The 21363-nt window shown below is 33.8% G+C and overlaps 2 protein-coding genes across 4 annotated transcripts; both read left to right on the plus strand.

The window, feature by feature from the left end:
- Positions 1-481: 481 nt before the first annotated feature.
- On the plus strand, positions 482-10321 carry LOC100784945 (homeobox-DDT domain protein RLT1). 3 transcript variants are annotated; one of them, XM_041008190.1, is made up of 18 exons: positions 482-1519; positions 1672-2106; positions 2470-2549; positions 3226-3636; positions 3754-3834; positions 3944-4108; positions 4202-4424; positions 4559-4659; positions 5161-5247; positions 5348-5500; positions 5598-5753; positions 6052-6261; positions 6340-6999; positions 7088-7648; positions 7801-8418; positions 8530-8634; positions 8740-9003; positions 9282-10321. In XM_041008190.1, the coding sequence occupies exons 1-18, from the start codon at positions 1321-1323 to the stop codon at positions 10158-10160; spliced, it is 5388 nt and encodes a 1795-aa protein (XP_040864124.1). In that variant the 5' UTR covers positions 482-1320; the 3' UTR covers positions 10161-10321. The 3 variants fall into 3 exon arrangements, with proteins under 3 accessions (XP_040864124.1, XP_006594307.1, XP_006594306.1); XM_006594244.4 differs by having other exon boundaries at positions 492-1519; positions 2473-2549; positions 9279-10321; XM_006594243.4 differs by having other exon boundaries at positions 494-1519; positions 9279-10321.
- An 8403-nt stretch (positions 10322-18724) lies between these two features.
- Positions 18725-20187, plus strand: LOC100811327 (protein E6-like). The gene has a single exon (NM_001317489.2). The coding sequence runs from the start codon at positions 18776-18778 to the stop codon at positions 19892-19894; it is 1119 nt and encodes a 372-aa protein (NP_001304418.2). The 5' UTR covers positions 18725-18775; the 3' UTR covers positions 19895-20187.
- The last annotated feature ends 1176 nt before the right edge of the window (positions 20188-21363 follow it).

Below are 21363 nucleotides of genomic sequence, written 5' to 3' on the forward strand. Positions count from 1 at the left end.
GATTAATATATTCTAACGGTGTAGATTTAGAATGAATTTTTAGACTTAAATGGATCCTATCCTATCACTTCTTTTAAACTTTTTATATAATAGGACTTACCAAATACTTGTTTTTTTCATTTGATCCTCATCCTCTCATGACATGAAGGGGCAAATCGGGCAATTAATGAAAGGCCCAAAGAAAAGCCCAATTCTTAGGATGTGGTCCCAGGCAACATAGGGGACCCCACAAAACATAAACGTGAAACATCAAGAGATCCCAAATCACTGAAAATCAACGAAACCGAGCCTCAGCTGAAAACGAAAAATCAAGTTTTTAAGAACCAATCCGAAGCAGAGTCAGCAAGCAACTCATTCCTCTCTCTCCCTCCCTTTTGCTTCGTAAACCAAAAACCACACACACCACAATTTGCATTTTATTTAGGAACAAAACAAAAACAAAGCAAACAAATAAATTAAAATAGAAAATCCCAGACAAGAACCTCCGAAAAATGTTCATCAAAATTAATACACCACTTTGAAAGAAAGAGACACACAGGCAGCAAACATTTAATCTTAGATAAGATAGTTTTACTTTTACTTTTAGCCAAAATGAAAATCAAAACCAATGCAAATTTTAGATATTAGATAGAAATCTAAACTAAAGGAAGATTTAAGATAAGAAATAATAAGAAAGGCATATTTTTCTTATCTTTGGCGTGTTATTGATTTTATAGCGTTCGTTAAAGTCCTGTTTGACAGGAACTACAAAACACACCCCACTCTGACACCGTCCGTTCACAAAAAAGAGAACCCAAATAAATTTAAAAAGAAAAACGGATTATTATTCGACGAAGAAAAACATTTAAAATTTAAAAAGAGAAATTATTATTATGAATGAAAGGTGGTGGTGGAATTATAGTAGTAGTAGCAGTCAAGAGCAACAACGAGTGTTGTTGTTGGTTTATTATTTTTGTTTTTCGATTATTAATATTCTTATCTTACTATTGTTTTTCTTTTCTTTTCTTGGTTCTTTTATTCTTCTTCGTTGTTCTATCTTTTCAATCTTCACAAAATGCTCACAGCTTTTATATTTTACCCTTTATCTATTTGTTGATATTGTTTTCATCCCTTGTGCCTTTTCATTCCTTGGCGATTACGAAATTGGGGTTTGATCCAGAGAGAAAGAGAGAGAAAGACATAAAATTTAAGGAAGAACAGAGATTGATTTTCCATAGGAACCCTAATTTTCTCTTTCTTGTTCTTTTGGGGTTCTGCAATTTGTGTGGGGTTTTGTGAAGCGGTGATCGGAAAGTCTCGATCTTTGATCGGTTTTCGTCGATGGAGAGCGAGGCTTGTTCAGAGGGAGAGAATAATCTGAAAAGGGGTGGCACTGATGATGATAGCAATGAGAATAACAACAACAATAACAATAACGGAAGCAGTGGAAAGATTGTGAATTGTAATGAGGGGCAGAGCAAGCCCAAGCGCCAGATGAAAACCCCCTTTCAACTTGAAACCCTCGAGAAGGCTTATGCTGGTTCGTTCTCTGCACTGATTTTTGCAATTTTTTTGTGTTTTTGTTTTGTTTTGATTTGATTTTTTGAGTAATTTTTAAATTGGGGTTTATTTTCTGTTTGTTTGAGGGGATGTGGTTGATTTTGTTATGTTTTTTTTTTTTGGCTTGATTAGTGGATAATTACCCTTCGGAGACGATGAGGGTGGAGCTGTCTGAGAAATTGGGGTTGTCAGATCGACAGCTTCAGATGTGGTTCTGCCACAGGAGGTTGAAGGACAAGAAGGACTTGCCGTCTAAGAAGCCACCGAGGAAGGTGCTGGCAGAGCCATTGCCGGATTCGCCAAGGGATGACCCTAGGTTGGGCCTTGAGCTTGCTAATGAGTATGGATCCGGGTCCGGTTCAGGTTCCAGCCCGTATGCCCGAGTGGAGCCCCTGAATGTGGCTCCTCTGGGTGTGCCTGGTTATTATGAGTCCCCACAGGCTAAGTTGGAGCATAGAGCAATTGCTTGTGTTGAGGCGCAGTTAGGGGAGCCATTGAGGGAGAACGGACCAATTCTAGGAGTAGAGTTTGATCCATTGCCACCAGATGCCTTTGGGGCACCTATAGGTATATATACAATCATAGAAACTTGTGATCCTTATCTTAACTTGTTAACTGAATGTTGCTGTTTCTTTTATCTTGTATGTTGTGTTTTGCATTTCTTAGGTCCTGATTTAACTTGGCATGCTTGAATTTGTTTATCTTCCCTGCATTGTTTCTCTAACTAGGCATCTTGAAAAATTCTGACATAGATGTGCTTTATATTTCATTTGTGTAACTTTCATATATGGCTTTGCTTTCCATCTTTAGGGGCGCTACTTTCTAATTTAAACAATTGCTAGAAACAATAGGTAGAAGTTGTCTGTGATAGGTGCATGCACTTTGTTTGGCTGCTGACACTCCTTGTTGTATATTTCTTTTTTGTAACAGCAGTTACAGAACAGCAGAAGCTACCTAGTTTTGCCTATGACAGTAAAATATATGAAAGACATGATGCTAGAACAAATAAGGTTGGTTTTCTTTCTTCTATAACAGTGTAATCTTGGTCAATAGAATGAAACTTGTCTTGTATTGCATATTGATCACAAATTTGGAATTTTGGAGATAGCTATGTTGATTGAGCACCTGTTTTAAATGCTTGTCCATTCTCTCAGTGTATAGGTGCGTATTCATTTAGTTCTGATGCTGTTTGGTCTTTTACTTCTTCCTGAATTACCGACTGGCAGTACCAGCTTGAAACAGGATACCTGGAAATTTTGTTTTTGATGAAATGGTGAATTTGTATTTTTTACTTAGATGCTAATTTTGTACAATGGAAATGGAAAAGGACACTGGTGGTAAGGTTGGAGGTAGCCTGAGCTTTCATTGCTTGAGTTGTTAATAGCATGTGTATATTTTGGTGTTTTTTTATCAGCAGATTTTAGTGTTTGCTTGGTTAGTATATCTTTATGATGTTTAGTTTGAGTGTCTTTTATCTTGTCTTGATGTGCAGATTATCATTTTAAATGCTCATTCAAATTTTTATACAAATGATCTTCAAAGTCTGTGTTTTCCTTTACAGTACGAGGAACTGGAAAACCTGCTGCTATTCTTTGTTTAAATTATTTGTACAGATGGCGATGCTTATTTTTACTGCTTAGTTCCTTTATTTGTGTTTTGAATTGAAATTGAGCTCCTTCATTCTAGGCTATGGCAAGGACATTCCGTGACAATCAATTTCTACCAAACAAGTCTGCCATTAGGTCTGATGCTTCTGGACAGTTCAGCCAATCTCATTTACATGATCTAGTGGAAGGTTCTGTCAGAAATCCTCCTTTTGCACATGGAAATGAACATCTACCTAGAATTCATGCTACTAAAGGTCATTCTTCTCGTGTTCGTCTTTTGTCTCAACAAGACAAGCAATTGATTCCCTATCAATCTCCTTCTCGGGATGATGATGTTGCCCCCCAAAGGGAAATGTACCCAAACATAGCTAATGTTGGAAAGAACTCTCACTTTACTGATCACCAAATTGTTGGGCCAGAAAATCTCCATGCTCTACATAGTGGACAAGTTTTGCATAACAATGCAACACGGATTGAGAAGAAACGAAAGGTATCTTAGCAATCTGTAGTAGTTAATGTCATAATTTTGCTCTGTGTTCAACTCTTTGAATTATTCACTATATTCTTTGCAATGGATGATTTTATAATTTTGACTATATTTATGTAGAGCGATGATGCCCAAGATGTTGAAGCCCATGAGATGAAAATCCGGAAAGAGCTTGAGAAACAAGATAACCTTAGACGAAAGGTTTTATTATTGAATTCAGTTTAGCTTGCTATCACAAAATTTTATAGGGGTTAAAAACGAATCACATTCACATTCTTTTAACTATTCTCTTTTTCCCCTCCTTTTGTAGAGTGAAGAGCGGACAAGAAAAGAAATGGAGAGACAAGATCGTGAAAGAAAGAAGGAAGAAGAAAGATTGATGCGTGAGAGACAGCGAGAGGAGGAAAGAGCAAGACGTGAGCAAAAACGTGAAATTGAGCGAAGGGAAAAGTTTTTGCTGAAAGAAAATTTAAAAGTAATCTTTAAGCCTTATGATGATAACCTTCTTTTGACTAATATTTAGACATCTGAGAATATTTAATAATTTTCACATATTTTATCTTAAAAGGCAGAGAAAATGAGGCAAAGAGAAGAGCTTCGCAAAGAGAGAGATGCAGAGAGAAGGAAAGCTGCTCTTGAGAAGGCGACTGCTCGTAGAATGGCCAAGGAATCTATGGAACTTATTGAGGATGAACAACTGGAAATGATGGAGTTGGCTGCCTCAAGCAAGGGGTTCTCCTCTATTGTCCATCTTGATTTTGATACTCTGCAACACCTTGAGTCATTTAGGGGTGAGCAATTTTTTTTTATTTCTGTTTTTAATTGTACACAATTGGTTTCTTTGGGCGTTCAGTATTTATTTGGAAACTAAAAGGGGGAAATGAATTTCTACTTTAAGTACTGAAACTTTATTCTTATATTGTAGATTCATTGAGTGTTTTCCCACCAAAGAGTGTAAAGCTAAGAAAACCATTTGCAATCAAACCCTGGATCAACTCAGAAAATAATGTTGGCAATCTTCTCATGGTATGTTGACATCATCTCTTCTGCTTCTTTATAACATGCATAGTGTACAAATTCCTTAATTTACCACTCATCATGTTCTCTATTCTGCTCTGGTCCTGACTCCTGACTGATTATTCTTACAGTTCCTCTTGATTTGAAATAGTAGATTAATGTTTTTGTGTCTGCTTGTATAACATAGTTAAGGACTTAAGGTTGTTGAGGTTAAATGTTGTGTGTATGTTAGACTAAGATCAGGTTAACCTGGATATTTTCTTTTGGTCTTTTCCTAGTTTGTTCTTTTATCTAGTTTTGATATTGCATTTGAAATGGTGAATTATTGGGCATCTATTCTTCTGTGTTCTATAATTGAAAAGTTATTTTCCTGTTATCTCGTTGGTGTGTGGAGCTTGTTTGCTGAATCAGCAGTTTTGTAGATGTACTGATTTCCTTTCATACTTTAGATAATTGCTGGAATTAAGGCTTCTAAATTTAAGGTTTGAAAGCTGTACTGGTCTATTTCAGGTTTGGAGATTTTTTATTAACTTTGCTGATGTTCTGGAGTTATGGTCTTTTACTCTAGATGAGTTTGTTCAAGCATTTCATGACTATGTAAGTCAGTCTGGACTTCGCTGGTGATTTCATGCTATCAGTTTAACTATTTTTTTGTGCACTCTTGCTCATTCTGGGTGTTCAAATCATTCTATCCCAGGACTCAAGATTGTTGGGTGAGATACATGTTGCTCTTCTTAAGGTGATAATAAAAGACATTGAAGATGTTGCAAGGACACCTTCTACAGGATTAGGAGCGAATCAAAATGGTGCTGCTAACTCTGGAGGTGGCCATCCAGAGATTGTGGAAGGGGTAAGTTCAATGTTTTCTAGAATTTCTTTTTTACCTTTTTCAGAGAAATAGTAGTTTTATTTAGTGGAGTCCAGTCTTATAATTTTTTTTATGTCAGGCATATGCATGGGGTTTTGACATACGAAATTGGCACAAGCACTTAAATCTGTTGACATGGCCAGAAATTTTCCGACAGCTAGCATTGTCTGCTGGATATGGACCACAGTTGAAGAAAAGAAGTATTTCATGGTCATATGCAAATAATAAAGACGAGGTTTAGTTTTCTTTATTTTGATTTATTATTTTCAGATGCAGCTTTAAAGATTCCTGCGATACATGAATACCTCCATAGTTTAATGATTTTAAGACAGTAAAATACAATTAAGATATAATTTCAATTTGTTGATTTCATTTTTAGCAATTTTCTCCACCCTGAACATTTGGAGACTTTTGTTACCATTTTTGTTTTGCATGCATTCATTTTATTAAACAATTAAATGCTTTCATATGTGATTGGGGGTCTTAATGTCATTGTATCAAATAAGTGGATTAAAATGTATATTTAAATGCAGGGCAGAAATTGTGAAGATATCATTTCTACACTTCGTAATGGTTCAGCGGCTGAAAATGCAGTTGCAAAAATGCACGAGAGAGGTCTGTTAGCCCCTCGAAGATCTAGACATCGATTAACTCCTGGTACAGTTAAGTTTGCAGCATTTCATGTTCTCTCGCTTGAGGGTGAGAAAGGATTGAATGTACTAGAACTTGCAGAAAAAATTCAGGTGAGTTGCATGTCCATATTATGTAATCTTTTTTATTGTCAGGTTTAGTCTTAAATTGTTATGTCTCTGATCAATCAGAAATCTGGTCTTCGAGACTTGACGACCAGCAAGACACCTGAGGCATCGATTTCTGTTGCTTTAACAAGAGATGCCAAGCTTTTTGAAAGGATAGCTCCATCAACATATTGTGTACGTGAGGCATTTAGAAAGGATCCTGCTGATGCTGAGTCCATTCTTTCAGATGCAAGAAAGAAAATTCAGATATTTGAAAAAGGGTTTCTAGCTGGTGAGGATACCGATGATATTGAAAGAGAAGAGTCAGAAAGTGATGAAATTGATGAGGATCCTGAAGTTGATGATTTAGTAAATCTGTCAAGTGCTAACAGAACATCTGAACAGTGTGATGATTTCTCATCAAATGGAAAAGCAAATTTGGGTCATAATGTTGAACTTCAAGGTGAGTTTGATAAGGATCTACCTTGTTTTCCTGAGAGTGGTTCCAAGAATGCTGATGCTCCAATTGCTGTAACTGGACAACCTGGTGCTGTTGAAGATCTGAATGTTGGAAATCTTGGTGAAGATAATATGGAAATTGATGAAAGCAAGCCTGGAGAGTCATGGGTTCTTGGGCTTGCAGAAGGAGAATATTCTGATCTCAGTGTAGAGGAACGTCTAAATGCTCTTGTTGTGTTGGTTGGTGTGGCAAATGAAGGAAATTCAATCCGTGTTGTTCTTGAGGTAAACTTTTTTCCCTATAATGTATGTATTATGTCCTTAAGTTATTTTTTGTATTTTGTTTATCAAATTGACATGAGAAGTTGTTCAGGATCGTTTGGAAGCAGCAAATGCTCTGAAGAAACAAATGTGGGCCGAATCACAAGTAGATAAAGTTCGTCTAAAAGATGATACTTTCAGTAAATCCGATTTTCCATCTATCAATGGGAATAAAGTTGAAATACAATACTCTTGTCCGGTCATGGAGGGCAAGCAAAGCCCATTGATTGGCATTAATATTGGCAACAACAACAATAATAATAATAATAATGTGCCCTCTCCCAGCATTGCAGAAAATCAAAAAGCAGTTTTTGGTGCACAGAGCCAGTCTATTGAAAAGCACTCTTCTGCTCAAGATCTATGCACTGGTCCAGATAACCCTCAGACTCAGTCACTTGGACAATATTCAAAAAGGTCACGTTCTCAGTGGAAATCTTATATTTCCCACATGGCGGAAGAGATGTATGTCTACAGATCCTTACCCCTTGGGCAAGATCGCAGACGTAACCGTTATTGGCAATTTGTTGCATCCGCTTCTTCCAATGATCCTGGTTCTGGCAGGATATTTGTTGAATATCTTGATGGCTATTGGAGGCTTATTGATACTGAAGAGGTAAAACTGCTTAACTGATTGGCTAGCCAAAGATGAAAATGTTGAGTTATCTTTGGTGCTTTTTTATCTTTAATTGCCAATAACTTGTGAATTTAAGTGTAGCTTTATGCTTCGTCTTAATTGTTATTGTTTCTTAAACCAATCCTCTACAGGCCTTTGATGCACTTCTGAATTCACTCGATTCACGTGGGATCAGGGAATCTCATTTGCGTCTAATGTTGCAAAAGGTTGAGAGTTCCTTTAAGGAAAATGTTCGTAAGAATACCCAATGTTCCAAAATTGGAAGCATAGGTGAAACATGTGTTAAAAATGAAGCTGATGAAACAGATTCCAGTCCTGATCGGCATACTGGATCTGACAGTCCTAGCAGTACCCTTTGTGGCTTGAACTCTGACACTTCAGAAACTTCATCATCCTTCAAAATCGAGCTTGGGAAAAGTGAGAGTGACAAGAAATCGGCCTTGAGAAGGTATCAAGATTTTCAAAAATGGATGTGGAAAGAATGCTATAACTCATCTATATTGTGTGCAATGAAATATGGGAAGAAGAGATGCAAACCTCAGGTTGTCATGTGTGATATCTGTCTCAACCCTTATTTCTTTGAAGACTCCCATTGCAGTGGTTGCCACCGGACATTTCCCTCAAATAGTGGATTTAGTTTTTCTAAACATGCATTTCAATGTGGAGATAAATCATCGAAAGATATTTGTATTTTGGATTCTCTTCCCTTGCGGACAAGATTGCTGAAGGCCATGCTAGCTTTTATTGAGGTGAGTTGATGGTGTGCTTTACATTCTTAACGTCAGGCCTATTGCTTTCTTCATTTAATTTTAGAATGTTACTTTTTAAGGGATATATTATATTCACATTCTGATTTACAGGCATCTGTTCTGCCCGAAGCATTAAAATCAAATTGGACAGAAGATATTAGGAGGCATTGGAGTGTGAAGTTGAGTAAATCATCTTCTATTGAGGAACTGCTACAGGTTTGCCATTTTTATTAAAATTTTATCTTCCATATCTTTCCAATATTTTAAAAATTAAGAATCAATATCTACTGTCATTTCTAAATTTAACAATCCATTTTTCAGATATTGACCCTACTTGAGAGAGCATTGAAGCAAGACTTTTTATCATCAACCTTCTCTACAACAGGGGAACAGTTGGGTTTGAACAGTATGTCAAAGAGTGCTGCACAAACCTCTACTGATCCTGAATCAGTTGCTGTACTTCCATGGGTTCCACTGACCACTTCAGCTGTGTCTCTCAGACTTCTTGAGTTTGATGCATCCATTGTCTACGTACCGCATGAGAAACCTGAACCTTGTGAGGAGAAAGAAGATAGGGTATACATAGTGAGTATATTTTATTTTTCCTCATCTTCAATTAGACTGCTTTTGCTCAACTCTTAATTTGGTATTACCTTTAAAGGTTGCCTATGATGAGTCATGCTGCCATTTTATATTTTTATCTCAAAAACAATGAAGATGAACTATTTTGTCAAGACATTCACCAAGCAGATTGGATGTCAAATTTTCTGGAAATCAAGTCCCTTTTGTTAATATTATGGGGGCAAGGTGTGTTTGTTTTGCTGGAAATTTCTTGTGTTCACCAGTTTGCTTTCTTGCAGAAGCTTCCTTCAAGATATAATCCTTCTAAATCTAGTAAAGTGGCTGAAGCAGCAGACTTGGACCGTGATGAATTCATGAAAGTTAAATCTGCTCCTGTGAAAATAGTGCAAAGCAACAATAAACGAGGACGAGGGAGCCGTGATAAAGGACGGGGTAAAAAGCTATCTAAAACCAAACAAAATACTGGCCGCCGTGGTGCTAAAGTTGCTGGGAATGCAGGTCAGAGGATTAAAAAACAGGGAGTGGGATCACAAGGACAAGCTGGTGGGCGTGGTCGCCGAACAGTTAGGAAAAGAAGAGTGGGGAAGAAGGCTGTTGAAGATTTGTTGATGGGCCATAGGGATGCCAGTCATAGCTCCAGTATTGGTAGAGAATCATTGAGAAGCTTGGATGATGACTGGGATGATGAAAAGGCAAGTCCCATGACTCCCATCCACATGGGGGCTGCTAACAGTAATAACAGCATTGAAGAGGTTGAATCTGATGACAATGTCGAAGCAATGGAATCTGATGACAATGTTCAAGCAATGGAGTCTGATGACAAAGTCCAAGCAATGGAATCCGATGACAATGTCCAAGCAGCAGAATCTGATGACAATGGCCAAGCTGTGGAATATGATCAAGGAAACTGGGAAATAGGTTTTAATGGTGCCCCCAGCAGATGGAGTAGGGATTTGGTAGGAGGAATTAGCGATGAGGATGAGGATGAGGATGCGGAAGCTTCTGAAGATGACAATGACAATGGCATTGGCATTGAAAACAATGAGGAGGTGGATTCAGAGGCAGATGCTATGAGTGAGGAGGGTTCAGATGGTACTGCAAACAGAATTGTAAATGAAGAAAGCTCAGACTCGGATGTCTCTGAAGATTCTTCTGATTAGAACATTGTTTTTTTAAGGGAAAGGATCCTCGAGTAACATTTATTTTCTCAAAAACTTAATAATGGAAGAAATGGAGAGAAAAGGAAACAGAGGATCTTTTCTCGTTTTTTAAGGCTGCGTTACATTTTTTCCCCCAATACTGCAGCCAGCTTTACAACGTACCTGAGCTCCAAAGTCATGGCAAGGCTTCATAGTTCATACTAGTTTTATGGTTGAGTAGATTAATAGTGTATAATAGGATATATAAACCCGCCCATTGCGTGGATTCTTAAAAAAAAAATAAAAAAAATTAATATCATTATACAATCAATAATTCAAGAAAACAATTCAGAAATTTGCTTCTTTCTCCCTACCAATAGATATAGTAATGATCGTTAGATGATATACTTGGACATTAATTGTTCATATAATCTTCGGCTAAAGCCCTTACACGGTATTTTCTATTTAGCAAGTAAAATGAATCTGATAATTATATATTTTGTAAAATTGGCCATCGGTCATGGAGTTATGCTACAAATAATAACTTCGTTCATTTTTCTATCAACATGCATTTCCAAAGAGCAACTAAGACTATTGCTAATTGAATCCGAATCTCAATTTATACAGTGTGTCTCAGATTGACCAAAAGAAACAATTTTCAAACAGCCATGTCCTTTAGCGTGCTTGTATAATAATTTAGAGTCAAAATGCTGTTAAGCTTCAGTAGTTGCTCTTTTATATATATGTATATATATATATAGCAGCATGTTTTGCTTTGAATTTTGTATTTGTAGTTGACCTTAACAATTGATGACTTTTTCTTCACCTAAGAAAAATGCCATTTCCAAGTCTTTCGAATCTTTCAAACAATGTTATTTGTCTACACGTTGGAAAAGAAAATAGTAGATAAGCACAAGTGAGAAAAGGAATAAATATGAAGGAGACGAAGTGGTGGTGTGGTAATTCAGTGTAGATTGTGGATTACAAACAATTTCACTAAAAAATGGTGATTCAAAAGGTGGGTGATAACTGGTTAGAGATGGGGAAAAAAGAGTTCTCGTCGATTTGTCATTGATCTCGAATGATTAGTTTTGGACTTTTAAGAGGTTATTCTGATTATAAAAAAAGTATTATTGAGTTATTAAACTAAATAAGAGAAAAGTTAGCGACTCTCTTTCTAACACTCTCAAAGACTCTATAATTGATTAAAATTTATTGAAAATTATCAATTTTAATAGGTTTTGCTTCTCATTTAATATAAATCAAAGGAATCATTAAATAAGAAACCAGATTTATCAAAAAAAGTGATTTCCCATAAATTCTAAGCCATGGAGAGAGTAAGAGAATCTCATAGAAAGTCTTGGTGTCTTTTCTAACCAAACAATAATGAGACTGATATATTAAAGGCTGACCACCCCTGTAGTTCCTATTACACTTATTTGGTCTTATTGAACTACTATTATGAGATAAAAGGCAATTTGCAGTTAGTCGTTTCTTCTGATGCAGAATAGTTCATTGTACATAATTGGAAAGATAAAATTCCTTTGTCTCAGATGATTTGATGATCATGTATTAATCTATCTTGCTGGCTGATTCACTGCATGCTGAGAAACAACTTAAGGCTCCGGAGGAAGAGGTTCTTCTAGTTTGTCATATAGATGCAAATATTAATAGCATTTTATTTTCTGAATTTCATTGAAGTTCAAATGATTTTAGAAATAGGCTTGTGCCTAGTATGTTTGGGCTATATCTTGAGAAGGATCAACTTTCATCTCCAGATTTTAGAATCTAATCCAGAATATGCTGAAAAAAAGGATGGAAGAGGTTACTTCACAAGTTGAACAATATTATATCTAGGCCATTGTCTATTATTTTTATTGTTATCTTCTTTCATATACAAATTGATATATTACCTGTGACTAATATTTACTGAAGCATAAATTCAAGATCATCTATATATAGTCCTGAGATTTTCCCAGTGTAACAAGAAAGCCAAGGTACAGTGAGGAGGAGACTTTGTAAGAGTTTAGAAGTGTTGAGAAAGCAACTGAAAATATTTTGCTAAGGAAACCAAGTTTGTTGAAATACACTATTCAATATTCAGTGAGGGGAGTTATTACTTTTAAGCTTAACAGTATAAGATAATCAAAGGAAAAAAAAAAAGTGTCATCAATGCCAATTGGAAAAAGGCATTTCTTCATAAAAAAAAAAATTGCTGGGCTCGGAATCATGAACTTTGTTGAAGAGAAATTAATTGTCTGCATATTTTAACAACTGATGAATTGGTTTCCTTCCGGGAAAGACTTCATTTCAATTTATTTGTGCAATTCAAAGTCATGGATGATTAATTTCAAGATGTTAACAAATCTTTATAACTTTTTCTATCATCTTTTGATCCAACGTACATGTTTTCAGGCTTCTACTCTTAATTACCTTTCCAGTAATGAGTGCATGCATGTTACTCATATCATGATTGCTGAGCAGACAATGTTTTTTTTTTCTTTTTATTACAAACGGGGAATGTCCACCACACTGAATTTTATAGTGACAATTTTTTTTTCTGACTTGTGCTTGGAGAACATTTGATTTTTTTATTGGTGGTTGGGGACAGATGTAACTTTGAGTTTGAGCTTTGACGGTTTACTGTTATAATAACTTTTGTTTTATCTATATAAGAATAATTTATCAAGGTAAAACACATGATTTTGTTCTTTAAATATACTAAGTGATTTGATTCTCTAGTCTGCATATGAATTTTTTTATATGGGCAGACAAAACTCATTTCGATAATATTAGCGTTTCAAGGATTTATCTCATGACTTCTAATTATATGAAAATCATGTTTTTAATAAAAAAAATTATTAGACAAAATAATTGAAAATTACAAAACTTTTTTTTTAAAAAAAATAATAAGAAATTATTATGACAATGCCTTATACTTTGAGACTAAAATGATACCCATTCTTCTAAAGATATAGAATTGAGTAATGTTACTCGTCCAAAAATATTTTGACAGAATTCATTCCGAATTTGTTAAGACTTTAAGGGCGATTATTGAATAGGTGAAAATGGTGTTGATAACTTGAGAATGACAAAATAAGTGAATCCATTCTAGCAAAAGTTTTTGGGTGAGTGCTCCAACAAAAGTTTTGACAAAAGAATTTTATTCAAATGATATTATCCTATTAAATTAAATGCAAACTTTCACACCGTAGAGGCTTAGACTTTGTTTGTAGTTAATAAAATAAAATATTGTATCCTTTCATGCCCCCTTGGCTCTAGTCCAGAAGTCTTGTGATATGAGAGGGAGTGGAAGAGTGCTTCTTCCTCTTTGACTTCACTTTCGATCTCTTCCACCGGCCTTCATTTTTTCTTCCTATTTATAATCTATTCCATTTGGAAAGATGGCAGAAAGTAATCGAATTTCCGCCAATTGCGTATTCTACTTCTCTTCATCCAAGAAGAATAAAGGGTAAAAGGAAAAACAAAATTAAGGAAAATGGATAAGCTTATTATGTGTGAACTCTGAAGTGAATTCCTCCACATCAAACTATTATATTAATTTTCCACTACAAAAGACAATACTACTAATACTCAAATAAAAATAAAAACATACAGCTGCATGCGGCGCACTTTCAAACCTTGTTACCTGATTTTGTGCTGATTTATTGCATGCAATATTTTGATGTGTCATTTTGTTGATTTCATATAATTTTTAAAAGAAACCAAGGGGGTTGGATAGTGGTCACCAAGCTGATCCATAAGGTGCAAGTGTGGTAATACTCCAATCAAAGGTCTCTCTGTCTTGAATCTTTGAAAGAAAAAATAAATCTTAGAATGGGAGTGATAAAAACAAATAATTATTGTTACAAGTTTCCTCAGGATTACCTCCGAAAATAAACAGAACCTATGGACAAGATAAAAAAAATGTATTTTTAAAAGAATTTTTTTACTTGATTCATTAATATAAAAAAAAAAAAGGCTTTATCTTCAAATCACTCTTATATGATATGAAAAAATGTTAGTTGAATTTGCTTTTGTCATTATTTTAGAAAGAATAATTTCCCATATATGTTCATTACAACTTACAAGAGAATGGAATTTCTTTCATGATTATGCGAAAATAAAATTAGTTTATTTAATAGAATATTTTTTATTCATAATAAAGAAATATTAATTATAATACAAAATATTTCAGTTTTGAAAATTTTTAAATTAATTTAATTTATAGGGAAAAAAACGAAAGTAATTTACAAATGTCTTGTTACACTTAATTTTTGTTGATTCATTTATCGAATAATTAAGAGAAAAATATTTATTTCATTTAATATAAAATTAGGTAAAATTGTTTGTTGCTTAGGCCTATGTAAAGTATATACTAGTAGCCCCAATATACTATTGGCACCCTATCTAGTAGCATTAGAGTGTCATGTGTCTCTATTCCAACCCTTATTCACACATTTAAAAAATGACAAGGAACTTCCTTTAACTTAAGTAAAACTTTAGTTCAGATATTTTGAATTAGAAATTATTCCTGCCAAAGTTATGTCTCTTTATGTGAGTCCATCTAATTAGATTTGATTAGTTGGAGTGCAAATTACCTTCATACCATGAGATTATCTGCTCAAATTATCAAAATTTACTACATAAAAGTTAATTACTTTTTTCTTTTAGAATTATTTGTTTCCAAATCATTTTATCAAATAAGAATATGTTTAGTGGTTAGGATAAGATAATTATCCTATCATGTTATAATTTATTATTTATTAAGTGATTATGATATGATAATATTATTCTCTCACTTATCATATTTTATTATTCTAGTGTTTTCTAACAAAAGAGTTAAATTACCATCAATAGGATAGAATAAGAGTTCTCTCATTATATATATTTATAATTAGATTGTGGACAATAAAAAAATAAATTCATAAATTTATTTATTATTGTTTAACAAAAATTTATGTGAGTTGAGTCTTAAAAATTCGTCAGATCAAGACAGAACTCAAAGATCAATGAATACCTACAAAGATATTTACATTGGTGATAAGAATCAAATACACATCCTCTTATATACATTCTTATAAGATATGAGTTTGTTTTTTATTAATTAAATCAATTTTTTTGACAACTTATTAAATTCACGAGTCATAGTAATGAACTAGAAAATTTTGAAACCTAAAGTAATTGCAATTATCATGTCAATTACATTACCCTATTTTGAAATAGATATATCAGACTTTGCTAAGCTAATGCTGTTTTCTTTCCTCATCTAGTATAGGATTGAACATTGTAACCAATTTACCCTTTTCTTTTTTGGCGGTGGGCTTTAGACTAGTCAAGTAGTTGAACTTTAATCTCTTTCTCAATTTTTTTTTTTCAGATGAATTGAACTTTACACTTTTACTTTATAAAATCATCGACAACCATGATTATAGGTACACACTCTCCCTCTCTTGCGGGGTCATAACCAAGAGAAAATAGACATTGGGTGTAGGCAGAGGCAGACACGGTTCTACACATGAATATGACATGGAAGTTTCTTACCGTCAGTTTCTCCTTTTAGACAGTTCTTTATTTTATATTATTATTTAATTATAAGTCATAATTAATATGATTTTTTAGATAATTATTATAAAAATCATTAAATTTACTATATATATGTGAATGTAATTGAATTATCCTATTATGTTATAAGTATATAGTCTTTTTTCTAACTATATACAAAAACTGAAATAGCATAAAGAAAAAGTCACCAGAAAAAGAAAAGATTTCTCCCATTAAAAAACAAATAAATTCACATTTAGATTTTATTTTCTTCTGTTCAAACTTGAAAAACCAGAACATGCAAGATTCTCTAGGCAACCTACTAGGCTTTTTCTTTTCCCATTTTGGCTACTGCAACAAAATCAGTTAGAAGCTGATCCCCAACTTACATACCCTTTTTATGACTGAATTAAGAAAATTTAGTAACATCATCATATTCACCCTCCCTAATTTTTTCACGTGGCTGATCCGTTGGAATCAACTCATCAAGGAAGCATGGACTCTTCCAAACGGTGACTGTCTCAATGTCTCTGTTGAACACATAATTTTCATGAATACTTCCAATACTCCTCTTTCTAATTAATAATTTTTATTTTTAAAACATTCATACAAATGCAATAAAAAAATCCATCAATCAATATGTTATTGAACTAATTGAAATTAGTTCAGTCTCCTTAAACAAGTTCTTAATTTAAACTTTTTAGAAAAAAAAACATTGAGATGAGATATTCACATACCAGTCGAATACTTAAACAAATATTAGTCATTAACATAATTAATGATAATTTGTACTAATATGATGACCTCAATTGAAAATATTTTAATAATTAAATAAATTGTAACATAACATTTTATTATGTTTATATCAATTTATACTCATTTTAAAATATTAATTTTTCTTGTAATTTTTTTTGTGTGCATTCTATTAATTGTATGCAACATTGTAACCATGTTTTATTTTATTTTTAAATTTATCACACTTCCATATTTGTGTCATATTGTCTCCGTACTTTTTAGGCAGGCTTGCATGACACAAACAACTGCTTCCTAAAGAATTAAGCGGAAACATTGCATTTTAATAGAAATTTTTCATTGACTGAAATTATGTCAATATTCGATTAATATGTATTTCAGTTCTCTTTGAGGGCATAGGCTTGAAATTCTATAGCCTATACCAGAGTCTCAGTTTCTTTGTCCTCTTTATCATGCTTATCAAAGACTTATTTTCACTAATTGAAAAATTAAAGTTTAAGGAGGAGTAAGATTGTTTGATTAAAAACAGAGAGAAAAAGGAAAAGGTAAAGAAATGCAAGTCAAACTCAGTGCCTACCCTGCACTAACTTCATGTAGCAAGGAATTGAGAGTGACTAACGGACGCATGCACTTTCACAAAAGGGCACTTAGTAAACGCGTTCGTAAGGATCATGAGTCATCACTCTTCACTCATGTGTGTAGTAAAAGGGTTAGGTGCAGTCCATAATCTAGACAAAGCATAGAGGGGCACATGGTGTGTGCACCAAATGCTATTATTTTCAGTTTTTCCATGACCCACCCACTCCACAATTCACGCATAATTACTCGCCCGGCCCTTCCTTCTCTTGCTCTGGTTTTCCATACTACCCTTGTGCCCTAATCATCGTCCAAGCTTCAGCTTTTTCATATCACATCTGCATGCCCCACCATTTAAATAAGTCATACTAATGTACAATATTGACACATTGATAAACACAATTTATTTAACAGCAGAGTTCGCGTTTAATTCTCTTTATGTGTAAAACTAATTTAGGTAAACGACAATCATACATTATAGATAAAATTGTTTTCTGATTCAGTAAATTTACGATATTCATAATCTTTAATTCAGGAAAAAAATTCATACTTAAATTCCAACTATCTGCAGTAATCTACATTGGGATTTTCTTTGGCAGGGTTAAGAGGGTATGAATATGATTACTTTGTTCACAAAAAGGCTAAATATAAAAGTTAATTTTGGGACATATTTCTATCAATAGGCTTAGTTTATAGTGCTATTTGCATTAGGGTAACAATTAGTGTGACGGGTTTTGGATTACTCCAATGAGGAAGTTTTTGTACATCAATGTTATTTAGAACGAAACAGAGTAGCACAAAAAGTGTTCGAATTAAAATCAAACAGAAACACTAGAAGACAATGTGACCATTCTAGAAAGATAATTGAATAAAATCATCATTTAATAGTTACATAAACTAGGTCCTATGATGCTTATTACGGGTTTAATAGGTATGCATAGTCAATAAAAACGTTTTCACTATGTGATTTAATAAAAATAATTATCTTTTGAATGTATTTAAAGATAATTATTATAAAAATTAATATTTTTTTATACGTAATAGTGTATTTTTTGACAAAATATAATAGTGTCTTGAGTAAAAATCACATGTATGTTTTACTAGAAATAATCATGATAGAGTGTGTTAGGATTATTATGGGTATTTATGATAACTGTATATTCCGAATTTAAATTCAAGATTTAGCTAAATTGGAATAATTTTATATTAATTAATATAAAAACTTTGTGGTATTGTTGATAATAGTTTGTGATTGAATGATTGCAATTTGTTTTTTATCTGCATATATTATTTATTCCACTTACTAGCTGCATTTGTACATAAGTACATTCTATGATGCAGCTATAATCAATCATGGGTTTGCTTAGAAGTAACGAAATAGGATACAGTTAATTAAATGCTGAGCTCAACTTGGATCAGGTTAACAAAAAAGCTAGGATTTTTTTGCTGAACAAGATTTGCAATTCATAATGATGTTGCTTTCCATAAAGAAAATAAGCAGAGTCCTCACTCCTCAGTCCGGCCAAGAGTAATATAATATAATATGACTAACCAAGGAAAAATAAAATGGCCCATTTCAATCACCTAAAGTTCCCTATGTGGGGACCACAATAATCAGAAAACCCTCCTCTCACTAGAAAAATTGAGAGTGGAGAAAGAAAAAAAAAAAGGTTCAAGCCCCTCTATATAAAGAAACTTAGACAATCAAAGCTACTCATCAGTATACATTGTCTATTCCATCTTCCACTCTTTCACACTCACCTATGGCTCCAATCTCAAAACTCATTCCTTTCCTATTCTTAACAACCCTTTTAGTTTCCCTCCAAGTTAATGCCAGAGACAGCCAATTCTTCAGCAAAGTCACCCCTCTCAACAACAACATCAAAGAGACTGAGACTCCCAAAAATGAAGGCCAAGTAAACAAGCCAGAACAACAACCAACATTCATTCCTGAAACTGAAAACAGTTATGGCCTATATGGTCATGAGACTGGTCTGCACCCTCCCACCACTACAACAACTAATGCTGCACCCTACACCACCACTTACAAGCCATACAAAACTACCACAGCTGAAGAGGACACTGCCAAGTACTCCAACAACAACAACTTCTACAGCTTCAAGAAGGATGGCTACAACACCAACCAAAATGAGTTGAGTGAAACAACAAGACTCACAGGCACTTCTTACACCAACAACAACAACTACTTCTACAGCGGTAAGGATGCTTTTGCTAAGCAGAATGAATTGAGTGATACAAAGTACACTGAAGGTGGATACAACACGGAAAATCAGAACAGCAACAACAACTACTTCTACAACGGCAAGGATGCTTTTGGTAAGCAGAACGAATTGAGTGACACAAAGTACACTGAAGAAGGATACAACTCCATGGAGAATCAGAACAACAACAACAACTACTACAACGGCAAGGATGCTTTTGGTAAGCAAAATGAATTGAGTGACACAAAGTACACTGAAGAAGGATACAACTCCATGGAGAATCAGAACAACAACAACAACAACAATAAATATTACTACAACAACGACCAAGCCGCCAATGAGAAATACTTCTACAACAACAACAACAATGATGATGCTGCCAACAACAGGTATTACAAAACCAAATCTGTCAACAGCAATTACAACGGCGAGAGGCAGGGTTTGAGTGACACGAGGTTTATAGAGGGTGGAAAATACTTCTATGATGTTAAGTCTGAAAAGTACAACCATCCAACACAATATGGTGGCTCAACCAGAGGAGTTAACTCAGAAAATTGGTCCAGCAACAGAGGTTACTTTGGCAACAACAATGTGAACTCCATGGAAGGTTACCAGAACCAGGAGGAGTTTGAAGATGACCAAGAGGACTTCGACCCTTGAGCTGCAATCATGATTTTGTCAAAGTGAAGAGTTCATTTTGCTTTTGATTTAGAGTATTCACAGTGGGTGATCGATGTTTTATTGTGCTTTTCATTATAAATTACAAAACAATGTTAAAGGGTGGGTAGTAGGATATTGAGGGGTTTTACTTAGTGGTAATCTTGTTAAGTTAAATCTTGCTTTTGGAATTGCACAGTCTATGTAATGATGTGAAAATATGGCATGTAGTATCAAGGCATATGTGGCTTTTGCTATCAAACATGTTCTAGTTTTGCGCTTTTTTCACTAAAAAAGAGCAATATTCTCGTTGTTTTTCTCTTTAAACCAGCGAAATTTGAGGATCAAGGAGAAAGGAAAAGGGAAGCATAGACAAAAGAATAAAACAAAAAAATACAAATTTTCTAGTTTTAAATCCGCATTGGCGGTCCATCTTGCCTTACCTACCAACATAGATGATCATAGATACCATTTTCAAAACAGTGTGAGGGAGCACCACACTATTGAAGTTGAGTGATAAACATCTTTTTTGTTATTCCTTCCCTTTTGTACCAAAATGGACAAAATGAAGTCAATGATTAGCTATGAGTAACATATTGTAATTCAGACAAAAGTTTTCGTATATGACAAAGTTTATAGAGTATCAATTTCTTATCAAGGTTGCTCCTTTCCATTTTAATTAAAAAAAAACTCAAGGTTTATTGGAGTAATATCTATGTTGGTATTCAGCAATAACCTATACAAGCTGCCTAGAATCAACACTTGTAGGTTCCATGCCAATGATGCAGAGCAAGATTAGAGCTTTCTCATGAAATTATATACCGTTCACTGTTTCTTGGTGGATTAGTTATGCACTGTAGTTGAAGTAGTCAATGTCATCTATATCTGCTTCCTCCAAGACCTTTGATACTCCCTTTTTGCCAAAATACATTTAATGGGACAAAAAACTCTTCAACAGTGTATTTTTATTTTCATGAGACTCAAACCGAAATCTTACTCAAAGGGGAATCACTTGGAGCAATGGACAATGGTGATGTAGAGTACGATTTGTTAATTAGGATAAATAAAATGAAAATATAGGAAACTATTATGACTCTATTTAGATAAAAAAAATCATAAATATATATATATAGCAAGAAAAATAAACTTTTTAATAAATATATATATAGCAAGAAAAAAATAAGAAATTAAAATAAAATAATTTTTTTTGCATAAGTTAAAAATCAACTTATGTACTTAATCATTATAGATAAATCTTTTTATCTAACTTCTCTAAAAAATAAAGTTAATTTTAGTTTATGAAAAAGTTCAGCACATATTACTTTTTTGTTTTCTTATCTTTTAATATTTTAGAAACACTAAAAACATATTTTATACATTCTTTTAAACACTCTCTTTTATTTACTTAAATTTAATAAAAATCACAAAGTTTTATAAATTATACATTATATTTAATAAATTTCTCTCTTAAT

The sequence above is a fragment of the Glycine max genome, chromosome 13, assembly GCF_000004515.6.
Source record: "Glycine max cultivar Williams 82 chromosome 13, Glycine_max_v4.0, whole genome shotgun sequence".
In the NCBI taxonomy this organism is placed as follows: domain Eukaryota; kingdom Viridiplantae; phylum Streptophyta; class Magnoliopsida; order Fabales; family Fabaceae; genus Glycine; species Glycine max.